This window comes from Dermacentor silvarum, chromosome 1 (assembly GCF_013339745.2).
Source record: "Dermacentor silvarum isolate Dsil-2018 chromosome 1, BIME_Dsil_1.4, whole genome shotgun sequence".
NCBI classification, from domain to species: Eukaryota; Metazoa; Arthropoda; class Arachnida; order Ixodida; family Ixodidae; genus Dermacentor; species Dermacentor silvarum.
The window spans coordinates 112,516,285-112,532,854 of record NC_051154.1 but is presented as its reverse complement, the minus strand read 5'-3'; the positions used below and the strand labels follow the sequence as shown (position 1 = coordinate 112,532,854).

The 16,570-nt window shown below is 43.5% G+C and overlaps 1 protein-coding gene across 50 annotated transcripts in view; it reads right to left on the bottom strand.

The window, feature by feature from the left end:
* Positions 1–16,570, bottom strand: part of LOC119435128 (ankyrin-3) — a 402,712-nt gene that overhangs the window by 177,134 nt on the left and 209,008 nt on the right. For all 50 annotated transcript variants that reach the window (XR_007468364.1, XM_049672381.1, XM_049672376.1 and 47 more), the window contains 3 exons: positions 11,054–11,278; positions 7,576–7,736; positions 6,257–6,468 (listed from right to left, as the gene is read on the bottom strand). Coding sequence is in view for 49 of the 50 variants with exons in the window: in XM_049672381.1 (XP_049528338.1) it covers positions 6,257–6,468; positions 7,576–7,736; positions 11,054–11,278 (598 nt within the window). In the remaining variant the exon portion in view is untranslated. The remainder of the gene's footprint in view (positions 1–6,256; positions 6,469–7,575; positions 7,737–11,053; positions 11,279–16,570) is intronic.

Below are 16,570 nucleotides of genomic sequence, written 5' to 3'. Positions count from 1 at the left end.
GCTACTATCCGTCGGTCAAGCTGGTGCAGGACAAAGCCAGTCCGCATCCCGTAGCACAGCCAGACAGGAGCATATGAGTGCGAGTGTGCACCCTAGCCCTGTCGTGCATAAAGCAATTGCATGTAGCTTGCAGTCTGCTACGTGGCGTAGCTACTGCAACTGCCGCGAGGTACTGTGACGAGTCCACTGGCTGAACACACTGCAGCTCACTGAGGACAACCTTGTTTGGCACGTTTGGTGGTTCGTAGGTGCAATAATCGGAAATAGTGGCGTCTATGTGAACATCCAAAATCAAATTTAAACTGCGGCCCACGGTGACATTCAGTAGGCGGAGCGTTGTGGGCACACCTCGCTCTCCCATAGCCTTCGCAGTGCAGATGATTAAAGAAAGAGTGGAAGCACCGCGAACAGTATATTTGATTGCCAATAATTCTGCTTCTGTTGAACGCATTGAAGAACTTTTTGCGGCAAGGTATTTCTGAAATAGTCTAATTTAACTTCAAATGCATTTCCCGACTTAGATAAAATGTGGTTCAGGGCCCCTTTAAGTTTGTTTGATAGTGGGAGCAGTACAGCAAATATGGAAGACTTGAAAAAGAATTAGACAACCAGCTTGTACAATGTGGCAGTTACTTGGTTCATTGTTGCAGGTTGACAGTACTGATACATCACTGGCTACATTGTTATAGTCAAAATCTTGCATGCCTACAACTCACCAAAACATAATAACTTTATAGTTGAGGAACACAAATCAACACTTACATTCTTAAACGTACAAAGAGTACTCAGTCTTAGTTCATAAAAGACGAAAATTTGAAACTGCTAATGCTAACATTGAGACATGCAGTCTTAACGTTAAAAATTGGCCTGTCAAATAAAGGAAAAGACTGAAAAAGGCCCTGCAGCATGGAATGATAAAGGCTTTAGCTGCATTGCACATAAAACTCTGGCTAGAAATGGCACAAGAAAATTTGTGCACTTTCACTTATATGACACAACTAGAGATTTTGCAATTCCACATGAACATATCTTCCATAGTTGGAACTTTTAATGCACATTGCAAAATATATATGTGCTCACCCATTACTCAATTCAATCACATATCTATGACAAGAAGCAAACATTTATTTCAGAACATTTTCCAGAATGCAAAAAAAAACTTTTAGAGCATCAATTTATAAAAACGGCTTACAGAAGCTTTTCCACATGCAAAAGCCACAGAGGGCACAAGCAGAACCCTGTACTTATGACGTGAACAAGGGCACCATGGGAGCAGCCAGTCCCATGTGCTTCCAAGCATATCAGAGTTGAAACAAGATAAGATGCTAAGTATCTGACATGTTCTTTTTAACAAAAAGCTGTAATACGAATTTCAATTTTTTGGTATTCTTGTATAGTCGAGTTCCGCAAGCACTTATTATTATCCCTAGAAAAGAAGAAGCTAGAAATGATCTTTATTTTGAGCAAGCACTTTATTCTTCAGCATGCCTAAACATGCAAGCACTGTAGAAGGTTGCAAAGAGGAGCAGACCAACCCCACTTGTGTGCAGCACCAATTCGGCTAATGTATGTAACTGTACACTGCATCTTGGAAGGGCGCCACATGCGGGCAAGGGTTCAATCACAGTTTGAAGTGCGTATGTCTGGTGTGCCTGTCATGCAGCTGTGACCATTGAAAAAAGTACTCAATATGCTTATATAAGATTGAATCATGATCAAGTGCCTCAAAATTTTTCAGGATTCAGGTACCTCATGGCTTATGCCAAATTCATAAAATGAAAAATAGTCTGTTTACCAGACCTTGTTGGTTTATACAAAGGAACTCATACCTGAAGTACACTAAAAATGCTTATTCAAATTGCGATACTGCATGTCTCTTTTGAAGCTTCTTAAAATCTTAGCTGCCAACAATGACTGACAAAACGGTACATGTATCTAACTAAAATGTTTGAACAAAATAGTTACAGGGCGCACCAAAATACTATTCACAAGAAAGCCTACGCTTTCACCTCTGTAAAATGAGGCAGCTGATACTAAAATCTTTTGCATAAATGCATAACATATATATTATATAAAAATGCTAAAAGAACAACAAAAATGACTATATTCAGAAGACTAGATAAATAATATCACATTAAAAGAATCTCAGGCAACTGGATAGTCTGTCATAAGGAAATAATGGCACTAAACTTAATTTTCCCAACCATTTCCATTAAAAAGCCCATAGCAAGAATACTTATCCATACAACAACTTCAACCACAGCAATGAAGACTTGACCACTAATATTAGTGATGGCCTGCAAGAATCAGTACTTTTCTTCATTAACGTAATTAAGCAAGACTTGAAATTCACACAATGACATTTAATGGATAGCCATAAAAGCCTGCTGTACACGTGTAAGTAGTGCAGGGACAACCCTGTCAAACTTTGTTCCAAGCCTCCAGACCACAAACTAGGTCATAACTTAGCGCCATTCCTCGTTACTTTTTTCACCAAAAGCGAAAGAATATTTTGCACCCAAACACCACATAATGATAGCATCTGTTTTGATGGAAATATGATGCCAGCCTAACTTTTCTTCTCTCAATTAGTGTTCATTTTAGGTTGCTGTTTACCTGCAAAAAGAGCCTGAACTGGGAGGAACGACACTGTGCTTGGGTGTCTCACTTGATTTGTCCTTAATTTCCAACTTTTATACTTAATTTTTGGAAACTGCTTCTGAATGTGTGCAATTCTGCATGGAATTAGAAAAATTACTTAAGTACACCATTTCTTTTTTCACTGCACAGAACTAAAAGCTATTAATAACAACATGAAAGAGCACTGCTATGATGCACTAGTCACTGACAGTATTTTGATTGCCTTAAAAAATAAAAATAAAACTATCCCGAAGGAAAAGCAATTATGTAATTACAAGCTTGCTAATTTTATGAAACGAAGCAACAACATGACAATATGACTCAGGTGGCCTCTGACAGTCTTTCAGCAATCTTTATAAATAATGCTACAGAATAATGTCCCTTAATGTATCATAATAAAACATGGCATTATGTGTTGTCCTTTCCCTGGGTTCGGCTTCCAGTACGCACGAAAGTGGGCTCTGAGATGCAGCAATAACGTAATCGACATAACTATTGAAGCAGCACTGCAATAAGACTACAACGAAACCATATCTTGTCCTTATTAGACTATCGTGCTAACAGAGCAATTCTGATGCAAGCAGAGAATTTCGCATGTGCATGCTCCAAATCATTGATACTCAAAGCTCTTATTACAACTTACTAAATATTCTGTTCTAGTGTCATCACTTCAGAGAAAAGTTAATCATTCCCAAAATCAACAATTAAAAAGTAGATGAATACAAATCATAATATATATAAGACTTCCTGAACATTTAGGCACTGTATGTAATGGATAATTACCCACAAATTAGACTTATTTAATAAAAGAATTATATCCTAAACAAGGTCAGATACTTGGGCTTCTTGGTATGGCATTTTGATTAATTGTACAGCCAGAAACATGGGAGAAATGGGCAGAGTGCAAAGCACGCATTGCTGTGTGCCATCCAATCTGACCACTTGTCCTGTGCTCCCTTGCACAAATAATCAACATAATGTAAATGTTTTTGTGCCATAATGGAGCCACAAAAAAAAGAGTATTTCTTATATAGAATGAAATTGTACTTATTTTGCACTGATTATGTTGCTTGCTTATTTACAAATGAAAAAAAGACAGTAATAAAGAGCAAAAATCAATCTTCAGTTATGGCAGTAGAATTTTACAGAACTTCCTGGATATAAATGATTACACTCAATTACCTTACTCAATTTCTGAACTAAGGCAACATGACTGAAGATATAATAAATAAAAATAAATACTATGCTTTCAGCAGGTGTACGATAGTTACAGGACGATGTATAACAAAGATCATACTTCAATTGTTCACAACATTTTCATGTAGAGCTCTACGAAGTTGTTAATAATTTTACAGGAGCATTGACCTACACAACGGTCAACACTGCGTCATGGAGCGCACCTGCGAAAGTAGCAAGGGTATGTGCATGCATACAGAGCATCCTCATGTCCGAGCATCATCTGCTAGGCTATTCCATTCTATATACTATAACCCGTGCTGCTTATCTGCTTCCAACGCGAGCAGAAATGCGTACACATGCTTTTGAACAAGCACCACGTAACTCCCGTCTGCTGTGTTTGAACATCGTCTCCCGTGACTCTTGTGTACACACAATGGTTACAATCAGTGTTTACAAGTGATAGATGAGCTTATAACAGCAAGGGTCATGGCAGACTGCACAGACTGCAAGGCATAGCCTAGCAGAAAATGTCTAGAGAGGAATACCACACCCATGCACTTACCCTTGCTATGTTTGCAGGTGCTATGCTATGTACCTGCAAACATAGCAGCCACCTCTTAAACAAATACATTTTTCTGCAATATGTTAAAGGGGCCACGACATGGTCGCCCAACTATTTTCAGTTTATCGTTAACTGAAACCAGACGGGCCAATACGGCTATAGACATAAAAAACAGCTGGAATTATATTTGGTGATAGACACCAGAAAAGACATGGCCTTGCATAGGCTTTCAGAGCACATCTTCCAAATGAAATTTCCAATTTGAAATCGCTGCCTCCAAGCACCGCCCACTAAAAGTGACCGCCATTTTGACATGGCTTGTGTGACATCAAGAAGTGCGAGGCCATCGTTGTGTCATTCACTTGGAAACATTCTCAAACCACGTGCACACCGTGCCGAGAAGGTGCACACCCACCATTATGCAAAGGCATCCCGAGCTGACCACCAATACACACGTGCGAAATAAAATCCACATGTATACTACGCACATTGACCACTCAGAATGCACTTCATTTATTCACCTATCAGTGTTGCCAGACTGTTGTACAGTTCGACTGCGATATAAAAAAATACGAATTTCCCACTGTACCGAACGTGCTGAAATTTTTCCAATTCGCTGTGGGATGCTTAGCATGCGATGCATAATTCAAGTTAGAAATTTTTATCTCATGGCCCCTTTGAGTATAAGGTACCTTACAGCTGCCAAAGTTTAAATGTCTAAGCTAGATAATGCAGCTAATCCGTTCCAAATGCAGCATAATATGAATTTGTTTAAGCAGATAGTTCAAAGTAAATTTACAATCATTAGCTGCAATTAGCCCATAACATATAAAGACAATGCTCTTGTCTGTAAGAACCCACTAAAATATTAAAAAATGAAAAATAAAGATGCCAACGCCAGTAAGACCAACAAGACCAACAGATATTGCAACCCAAACATAGAGAAGCATTGATGTGTAAATGCATGGCAAGGATAAATTCATCCAAAATAGGGCTGTTTCTCCACTCATCACTCTCTTATGTGTCCCACTGCAAGGAGCACAATCAGCATGAGAAGTGTACCTCACTAACCAGACCAAGCTAACTGCCTGCAATCAGAACTACACAAGTGAATTTAGTAAAAGGCTAATGTCTTGGAGTATCTTGCAGGGCCAAAGCTTTTTCTAGAGTGTGCAAGAAAAAGTATATTAACAAACAAACAGCCATTTAAAAACACAACTAATTAATAATATGATTATTCAGAAAAGCTCCTCTAAAATACTGCAGCTTGTTTATTTAGCATTTAGAAAAGTGATATCTTGCTATAATAATAATCCTGAAACTGCAATTCTTTCTGCCCTCTCTGTGCATCCCCACAGAACAAAAACAAATATCACAAGCAAATTAATGGTACCTCTTCAAGGAAGAAAAAGATAAGCGCAATCATTTTAGGTAAAAGCTTTTGTCATCATAAAATCATCTAGAAACTGCCGCATGCACCTCAAAGATGTCTTCACAAGATAACACAGGATGACTGGAGTCACACCAAGTCAGTACTGTGCCCTATTTTCTTACTACAACCTTATGCAGTAGACCTATCCCCTTGCCACACAAGCCCAAGGTGGAAGCAACAAGCACTGTGTGAGAAGCCTGGCCCTTCAATCAGACATGCGAAAAGACAGCAAGCCTCGGCCAGGTCCTTCTCACAAGCTGCGCAAAAAAGCCCGCCTTGCGAGGGGGTCGCTTTCGGCCATTGCGTGCGGCTGGGCCCTTGCGGGCAGGCAACAGGAAGCTCAGCCTCGAGCGCGAGGGCCCCCGACTGATGGCGGGCTCCTCGTCAGGCTCGCTGAGTGTCTCGGCCTGTGCCAGGTACGGTGGTGGGAGGGGCTGCCCTACCTGGAGGCCCACGCGGATCTTCTTGGTGAGGGCACCCTCGGGGAAGATGGCTTGGACCTGGGGAACCACTGTGGAGCTGAGAAGGCCCCCTTCGGGACCCACAGCATGCACCTCCTGTCGTGTCCTGCTCACCACCGCAAAGTACTGTGGGAAGTCTGTAGTCAGGATTCGCACAATACGGTTCGTCTGCAGGTCCTCCAAGGCACTCAGCTCTGCCATAAAGCACCAAAACAGCAGATCATAAGCACACAGGCCCAGAATACCACCTGGGGACATTAAAAGCTGATGGTCAACTATTCCACGTTTGTCATACCTAAAAAGCAAAGTGCAAAATGTTAATAAAAAAAAAAATCCCTGTTAATAGAAAAAAAACCCCGCGAATACACGCAATATTGCCGCGCGACTGGCCGCTCAAAGCACTTTCCATGTATTTGTGGGCTTCTTTCAGGCTCGGAAAAACATTTTTATGTAGCACGTATTGAGCAACAGAAAGCTGTATCGGGAGTTTTTCATGTTGCTCTACAATTTTCTCACTGACACTTTGATAATTAGGACAGTATTTCTCGAATTAGATAATTAATTACAATTAACCCCAATTCTGTTCAGCCTGTACAGTCCTCCTGACTTAGCAATAGTGCTCTCCATTCTTCCCTTACGTATCATAGTAAAGCCGGCAGGGCACTCCACGAGCTACATATATATGCGACCTTACACCTAGCTTAAGTTTGAGACCCTTGCTATAAAAAAGGACATACTGTACCACGCTGTACACCATGCTTATGTAGTACCACTGCAACATGGAATAGCTGCCATTGCATAAGCAATATAGAGGCATGATATAAAACTACTTGTTTTTGCTTATAAGAGGTAACTTCCTCTAAAATTTTAAAATGACTTTTTTTTTGTTACACGACAGTTTTCATTGTTAGTACAACATAATGGCACTTTCCGTAAATTTCATATGAAACTTTTTTAGCACCCAGCTAAACAAGGAGAGTTGGTGTGGGTGCATTTTTTCCCCTTAGTGAACTGACCCAACCACTTTTATGGTTTCAGATAATTAGCCAGCGTGGCAAAGGACCAGACCCTGTGGGTATCAAAATCTGACTGTGGGAGTAGGAATTGCTTGTAGACTTCAGTACAGAGCAGGAACTTCAAGTATCTGGTATGGTTGGTAGGCACAAGAAGAACAATAACCTGTTCCCTCACACCTAAAAAGCCCAGGGCCGTTTGCTGGCCAGCAAGGATTATTGCTGTGAATATCACACACACAAAAAAAAAAAAATCTCTACAGACTTCAATGAAAGATATGTACGCACCTTCTCCTTCAAAGCTCTCATTTAGGACCTCTTGAACGGCTTCCTCAGAAGCCTCAAGAGTGTGCTCTTTCCACGTTTCTCCATTGTCACTGCGCAGGATGCTAATCTCTCGCTCCTTGCCTCGCAGTGATGCAAAGTGAGGCACTTCAAGAATCACTGGCCTGCATTCCATGAAATGCACATTAGGCACACAACCAGTGGAAAAGCTTGTTTGGTAGTTTGTGGAGGTATTTGATATATTCTAATAATCAACCAAATAGTATGCTATTCGGTATTCGAAACTCGAATTTCAGCATTTGGCATTTTCAAAGTATTCGAAACAAACGAATATAAATTTGAATACATGTACAATCTGCATCTTCAGTTTCAGCAAGCAAGTGACATTGTTAATGACACGGCTCATAGCCAAGAGAAGCCAAAGAATTTGTTTATAATGGCCGACTGATTTTTCGAATCTGCTCGATTATTCGGACATCCCTATGCCACTGCCACCTTCACTATGGAATCAATGTATAACGGCAATCCAACTTTCAGATACTACATAGTGACTCCCTCAATTCTTGGACATTAGCCGCACACACGATGTCAGAAAAATGGCGGCTGCAAAGGAAGGTATTGCCATTCAGGTTTCCTCTCACACTGTCACTTTCATTGGCAAGGTAGCTCCTCGGCTTTCTGATAGCTGTACAACCGCTGTGAATAAATCTACATCGATTCAGCACCAAACCATAACTTGTGGGGCTTGAGGAATGTGCCGGCGCCATTGTGCAGGCTTCACCTGTTCTGCCATCCCTACGTTCCCCCCCCCCCAGTTCTTCCTCAAAACTGGTTTCAGCGGTGGCGCTCCATTCGTGACGTTTTGAGGTAGGGACGTCACGTCACGACGTGGCCGTGTTTGGCTGCTAATGGCTTAGCGTGGCTCTCTTATCTCCAGGACCAGCGCAGGGTACGCACATTCTTTCCTCTCGTCCGCCAACACCTTTGTGACTAGGACTTGAGCTCGCGCACGGTGCCTTTGCCCATGCAGGGAGCACATACTCTGTGCTGATCCTTTCCCGACGCTAAGCCGAAGAGCGGTGCCTAGTGCTCGCGTGAGGTAGTGCCACACCAAGCCGCACTTGCCGAAGGCCCAAGCCGAATGAGATTGCCCAAGCTCTCGCGAGTTGGCCCATTGGTTATCGCGAGGGCAAGTAGCATAGCCATCGGGACTTTTCCTAGAGGCATGTCCAAACTTGAGCCTGTACTCTCGCAGCAACGTGCTATAGGCGCTCATGTCTATTTTCGCCCTTGGCGTGGGACCCCGTTGGTTCACCGCCGCCCGGGCGTTTATGGAGTGCTGGTGCCGCCGGAGTCAATAAACGGTTTCCGTTAACACAGGGCAATACTGTGTTCTTGCTTGTGTCACTCGGTAGCCCCTTGTGGTCTGAGCTCGTGCACAGCGGTGGTGGAGGTGACGGCTGACATGTCCCTGTGGCTCACTAAGCTCGAAACCACGGTGGTCGGTACTCCTGTGAGACCCTAAGACCCCACAAATGCCAATGCCTAGCAAAGCAGCGCTTGTTAGGTCTAACAGCAAAGGCAGTGTGACCATGAAAAAAATCTGCCACTGGCGAGCGTAGTGGCGGGCGCTCTGCCACTCGATCTGCCACTCATCGAGTGGCTAATCAATGATAAGGTGTTAGATTATATGCACTACTAAAACTGCACAAGCGACATTCAGGACCACGAACAACCAACCAGCAAGTTCGTCTGTGCACTTAACTGGACAAAATGGATTAAGCACATGTGTACGTAGAAAGCCCTGAGCTGAATTCGCGCATCACTGTCTAAACCGTTGGCATCATGCAGTCAAGGTTAAATGCAACTTCGGCACAATGTGACGACACACAACACACATCAGACTTTAGAACTAGGCTCAAACAGCCCGACTGAAACAAGGACACACAGCGAAAGAAATACTACAGCACAAGTGCTGACTGACAACAAAATTTTTATTTGAAGAATGCCAGCCTTTATATATTCAGCCTAGAATAGGCATGCATACACAAATACATGTACATGACACAATCATAGTCCATCATGCAAAAAGGCTATTTCTTTTTCTGATAATGCAAGAGAGGGCATGCTTACATAGCTATCTCCAACCTTTCCAAAATAAAATGCCTCTATTATTTCTCTCTTCTTGGTTTGTCCTTTTCTTAGGAACTTTGCCTTCTCATACATGGGAGTGCATGGGCACTTATTAAAATGGCCCGCTAGATGGCTTCCATACCCATTCTTCCCATTATTGCAGCGCTGACATGCTCGATCATTAAAACACTGTCCCGTTTGTCCTACAGTATATACATGTATTGGAAAAAATAATAACAGCACTGGGTAGACAAGGACACAAGGAAGAACACGACACTGGCGCTCTTCCTTGTGACCTTGTCTACCCCAGCGCTGTTATTTTTTCCAAAACATGAATTCCCACCAACTCACCCAAGTTTCTCTTCTACTATAGTATATACTTTACAACAGCTTAGCATGAATCTGGTAAATCACGTTGAGCGTGCAGTCAGTGAAACTAGTTTTATGATTGGTGGTGCACTGGGGCCTGTTATGCTTTTTCATTTGATTGCACACCATAGATAGCTTTGCAAGGGGCACTGAAAATTAAATTCACATTATGTCGCTTGGGTACTTTCTTTAAGCTGTGCCACACCTCGTGCACATACAGCACCACATGCACTGGTCTCTTGGCTTTTCTTTGCGCGCTGGTTTGAAACTTATCCGTTTTTCTTTCTGCAAGAAGTTTCACATACTGAAGTGATGAGAGAACAGGGAAAACCTGCTTCCATTAACCGTGCTGTCCGATTCGATAAACTCTGCTCATGCTTGCATGACTTCTTAGGTGCTGCCTTAATACACAGCGCCACTATGCCCTCTTAATTTATAGTTTGTGCTGTCATAGGACAACATGGTTTTCTTGCATTTTCTTTTCTTGTTTCAGTTGTGCTGTTTGAGCATAGTTCTAAAGATAAACTAACCAGCCCTCACCAAGATGTTACTAACACATCAGACCACAATGGGCGAATTTGAAACGCCCTTATGGCCTGAGCACCACAAAATTTCAAGTAGAGTGAAGCAAAACACTGAGCTAAATAATGTAAACAAATTTTTTGGTACTGCTGGGCAATGTAAAAAATATTGAACTAGCATTTTTTCTTGAAACTATCTGTTTAATATCACTTTGAACTTTGAAAATAAACTGTTCCCTGAGATGAAACTGTTTCCATCTTTGCAAGTAACAGACTCAACCCTCAAACCCCCCCCCTCTCTTTTTCTTTAGATTTACCAACTTCTGGCTGTTGTATCTATTTACTCCTCAACACTATTACTAGACACTTTTAATTCACAAACCAAAAATTGATATTACAGAAGCCTACTGTAGGGTTTATGCCCTATACCCCATCTGCGAGTAGTACTGATGACTCACCCAAGGAACTTAGCTCCTGCAGGCCCAACCTCAAGGATGCGAGAGGCACAAGCTTCTCCCTCAAGCAGTGGAGGTGGGTGAGGAAGCTTCTCCTTGCGCAGGTAGCGGCAAGTAATACGCATAGGCATCTGCGCCTTGCGCGGCGGGATGATCACCCTAACACCAGAGTGTCGGCAGCCACGCATGGCGCCACCCCGCGCATCCACCAAGAAGCTTACAAGAAACCTGGTAGAACAAGCCAAGTAGTGTAGGCAATTATTAGCAACAAAAATCTACACGCCAGTGCTGAACAAGTTGAAAGAGACAATACGCAATACAAGAAAATGATGGCACAGATACTAAACTAAACACAGTAGTCGAATCAGCACTTGCCACAAGCTTGTGGCAAGTGCTGATAAGGTAAATTATATAGACACTTGTTGCATCATACGTTAAATATTTGCATTCGCAATCATAAGTTTTAGTAGCTTTTAACACGAAAGTGTTTTATGCCGGGGTCCACCAAGACCTCACTGACGTATTTCCGTCACGGAAATACGTCATAGAACATAATACAAAGAAAGAAACCAGAAGAAAAAAAATGTGGTTGATCCCTCTTATATAGGAATCGGTATAGAACACGAAAGTGAAACGTGTCTTCACAGAAGTAGTGTAATGTTTATTGCACATTGATATATAATGTCTATTGGTGTTTTGTGGCTAAAGCGCCCTTAGGCGTTGATGCACCCACGCCGACGCCTGGTGGCACGTCTCCTCCATCACGACTACCAACGTCGATGACCATGAGCAACCGTCGTGCATATGGAAGCTGCACTACGCTGCACACGCTAGCACAACGCGAAAGACGAAGCACGTAACTGACACACTAATACAACGCGCAAGACAAAGCACGTAACTGAATCGTCACCGAGTCAAATCAGCGCGTACAGCGCGTCGTAATTGCAGCCTCCGCGATCAACTTCAGAAACATTTTCAGAGCTAATAGACAGTTTTAGCAGAGCGTTCACGGTCCGCTCCGCTCAGACCGTCGTGTCCGAACGATTCGCGCACAGCCGCTCAGCGGAACGCTAGCGGTAACCCTAATGCGCGTGCGCACAACGCTCATATCGGCAGCGGAACGAAGAACGCTGCCCACGGTCCGCTACGAAGCCATTTGAGCGGAGCGTTAGGATGCGTCTACAGGTTGCTTTGCCGTTTTACAGCCGCGCTGAGCGCGCGTGGCCGGCGTCTCTGGCAGACGCGCTTGTCAAACAAGCCAAATCAACGCAGTTCATGCAGCCAGCGGTGTGCGTGAAACGTTCGCGGAGCGGAGCGTAAGCAACGCTCTGCTAAAACTGTCTAATTGCGGAGGCCACGCTCCGCTGTGCTGAGTACGGTGAACGCCACCTAGGTGGCGTTGGTAGTGCTTCTTGATGCCAGCGTCCCTTCGAATGCTGGCATCGAGGTGTCGTAGTGCTGAGACCACCGAAGCGTTCACTGTCGGTGCGCGTTAGTGTCATAATGCAGTACTTCTCTTTTCTGCTCGTAGGCGGCGGCACCGCCCCGAGCAAGAGCGCGGGTACACGGAGGAGTGTTAGATATATAAGGCGCGTCTGTGTAGCTCTCTGCAATTTTGCATGTTTGTGGAACTTTTTCTTCTGGTTTCTTTCTTTGTATTATGTTCTATGACGTATTTCCGTGACGGAAATACGTCAGTGAAGTCTTGGTGGACCCCGGCATAAAACACTTTCGTGTTAAAAGTTCCACAAACATGCAAAATTTGGAAATCGAACCCACGACCTCTCGGTCCGCGACGATAGATCGCCGAGCGTTTAACCCATTGCGCCACAAACGCATTTGCAGAGAGCTACACAGACGCGCCTTATATATCTAACACTCCTCCGTGTACCCGCGCTCTTGCTCGGGGCGGTGCCGCCGCCTACGAGCAGAAAAGAGAAGTACTGCATTATGACACTAACGCGCACCGACAGTGAACGCTTCGGTGGTCTCAGCACTACGACACCTCGATGCCAGCATTCGAAGGGACGCTGGCATCAAGAAGCACTACCAACGCCACCTAGGTGGCGTTCACCGTACTCAGCACAGCGGAGCGTGGCCTCCGCAATTAGACAGTTTTAGCAGAGCGTTGCTTACGCTCCGCTCCGCGAACGTTTCACGCACACCGCTGGCTGCATGAACTGCGTTGATTTGGCTTGTTTGACAAGCGCGTCTGCCAGAGACGCCGGCCACGCGCGCTCAGCGCGGCTGTAAAACGGCAAAGCAACCTGTAGACGCATCCTAACGCTCCGCTCAAATGGCTTCGTAGCGGACCGTGGGCAGCGTTCTTCGTTCCGCTGCCGATATGAGCGTTGTGCGCACGCGCATTTGGGTTACCGCTAGCGTTCCGCTGAGCGGCTGTGCGCGAATCGTTCGGACACGACGGTCTGAGCGAAGCGGACCGTGAACGCTCTGCTAAAACTGTCTATTAGCTCTGAAAATGTTTCTGAAGTTGATCGCGGAGGCTGCAATTACGACGCGCTGTACGCGCTGATTTGACTCGGTGACGATTCAGTTACGTGCTTTGTCTTGCGCGTTGTATTAGTGTGTCAGTTACGTGCTTCGTCTTTCGCGTTGTGCTAGCGTGTGCAGCGTAGTGCAGCTTCCATATGCACGACGGTTGCTCATGGTCATCGACGTTGGTAGTCGTGATGGAGGAGACGTGCCACCAGGCGTCAGCGTGGGTGCATCAACGCCTAAGGGCGCTTTAGCCACAAAACACCAATAGACATTATATATCAATGTGCAATAAACATTACACTACTTCTGTGAAGACACGTTTCACTTTCGTGTTCTATACCGATTCCTATATAAGAGGGATCAACCACATTTTTTTTCCTGTTTGGTGCTACAATGCCATTTTACGTGCCTCATACAACCTTCCTGCTGACATCGAGCTAAGTACTGTGCAGTCTCAGTGATATAATAACTGCAAAAGGGTGCGACACTGGGCTACTTGGTATTGCATCTTGTAGTGAGAACAGTGCGAGAAACTAGGACTGAGACACACTCGTGTCGTGTGTGCCGTGTCATGTGTGTGATGTCGTATATGTCGTGTCGTGTGTGTCGTGTCGTGAGTGTCCTTCGGGCTTGGTGAAAAAATGCAGTCCATGGTCTGCATACGCTGCTGTGAACATCTTGGCCAAATTTTGCAGTTGTGCGTGACATGTGTAGCTCACAAGTGGAGTGCGAAGTCACATATTTCTCAAACACGCTCTTTTCAAACGAGGCCGTCTCACCAGCTTTGAAGCTGCCGGCAGCTTGCATATGCTGTCATATGCAAGATTTCCATAAACCGATGCTATTGGCTGATAGCTGACATCAATCTAGAAGGGTGTTTGGATCAGTCTGCGTCATCCTACTGTTACTGTGTATACTTATTGATGTAGTTTAATAAACAGGCTGAAGTAATCGAAAATCTGCTTTAGAATTTCAATAATAATTACGTACTTTTGAAAGAAGTTGACTATCGTCTGCGCACGCTCGGCCGGGGCCGCCCGCGTAAGAAATAAACTTTGGCCCAGTGCTTATCAGTGTTGTAGCCATTGGGCCTCGCAAAATTTTGATTAGTTTGACACATTCAACTAGCCTCGTACTATGCGAAACTTAGTCAGGCCACACGTACGCGTAATTCGTGTGTGTGTACGTTGGTGTGTAATTTTTTTTTCTTAGGCATGAAAAGATTGTGTAGCAAGCACACATACCTTATTATGGCTCAAGAATGCATGTAGTATTATGAACACGGTATATGTATCAAGCTTAAGATGGCAAAACTGGGCGCTACTGTGGCTGATTCCTCACTTTTCATAGTTTCTAATTTTTCATTTTCATTTTATTTAAATTTCACAAAAACATTAAACAATTAGTCAATAAAAGTTTATAAAACTGCAATCCTGTTTTTTAGGTAGGGCAAAATTTATTTCATCTTTGCTTCCTATTTCCGCAAAAAGAAGTAATTATGAACTTAGCAACTTATCCCTTATATTGTAAATAATATAAGTGAATACACTGAGAAGCAAATATTGAGCACTTAAAGGGACACTAAAGAGCAACACTAAGTTAGTTTAGTGGTACGAAGTATTTTTTTCAATATGCAAGTTACATTTATTTGGTGGGAAAAGATTGCTATTACCACGAAAGAAAACACGAAGTTTCCCTTTTTGAATTTGCTACTCGAACAGCACTGGTATACCAGTATGATGTCTCGAACTTCAAAGCACTTTCGCTTGATAGGCTGTTCTTGTTTTAAATTTTTTTATTTTTTTTAACTAGCTAGATGGCGTCTCTGGTTTCCTTAGAATTCAATGTAATCCTTGCTTACTAATAAAGTAGTAACAAGTCCTGTGCAGGTGCTCTCCAAATCTTACGTTGTCCCAAGGAGATTGTGCATAAATTTCAAGCCCATTTTTAAGTTTTTTTTATTCGTTTCTGCCTTGCCAAGACTCCACTCATAGTGAAAGTGATGTTTCTCGTATTCCAGACGCGTAATTTACCAATATAGCTGAACTTTATATTCCACTTTGTGCCCCTTCAACTTTGTACTTCACACCGCGACATGTGACCTCTCTTATCTAAGTGGTATAGCTAAACAAGGATTAATGGAACATGTGAGCTGTTCCAACTAGACTCCAAATATGTACTGCTAGCATAATGTTTATGGTACCTACTGTAACAAAACAATACTAAAAAATTACTGCTAAAGTAAACTTATGAGCATAGTGCCAGCGCTGTATCCTACTCTGTGTGGTGAATCTTTTGGTGCTGTCAATATGTCTGCATACAGAACTAGCCTGACTGCCACTGTTGCCTCGGACAAAAAGCGACTTGCAATAAACACAACATAGGCAAAGCTAGTCCAGACAGCGTCTCGGAAACATTTGGGTAACAACAAGTTCTCTTTTCTTAAAACTAGAAATACTCTTGACTATTAACTTTTCTGTACAAAAGTATAAATGCAAGACAAGGTGCCCTGCTGAAGGAGGTATACGGAGGTATGGAATACCAACAATGATATAGTGTTTAGTGGCACAAGGGCCAGATATGGCTAAAGAGCACCAAGAACCAAGAAATCATACCAGCAAGCCTGCATTACAACACTAGTTGGTCAATGTCATCTGTGAGGATGGACAATCGTTACAATGAAGTGATGAATATAACCAAGTGCAGCTCCCTTTACAACTTTAAGTTTCCCTGTATTAGAATGATAACTAGTGTATCAGTTCATTATTGTCTGCCTCACACTATGTTGGCAGTGAAGCAAAGTTATAGCAGGTGTCAGCCTCAATAAAGAGCACCCCCCTTCCCCCCCCCAATAGCCCAAACGCACTCTGTCACTACCACGGTGTAAAAAAGGAAGGTGATCCGACGGCGGCGCGAGGCGCGGCCACTTAGTGTGACTCTACGCACGCCACTGCCGCAAGGGGCAGCACCTGTTCTGGGGGCCACTTTTTCGCTCGCTTTGCTGATGCTTTTATGGGCACG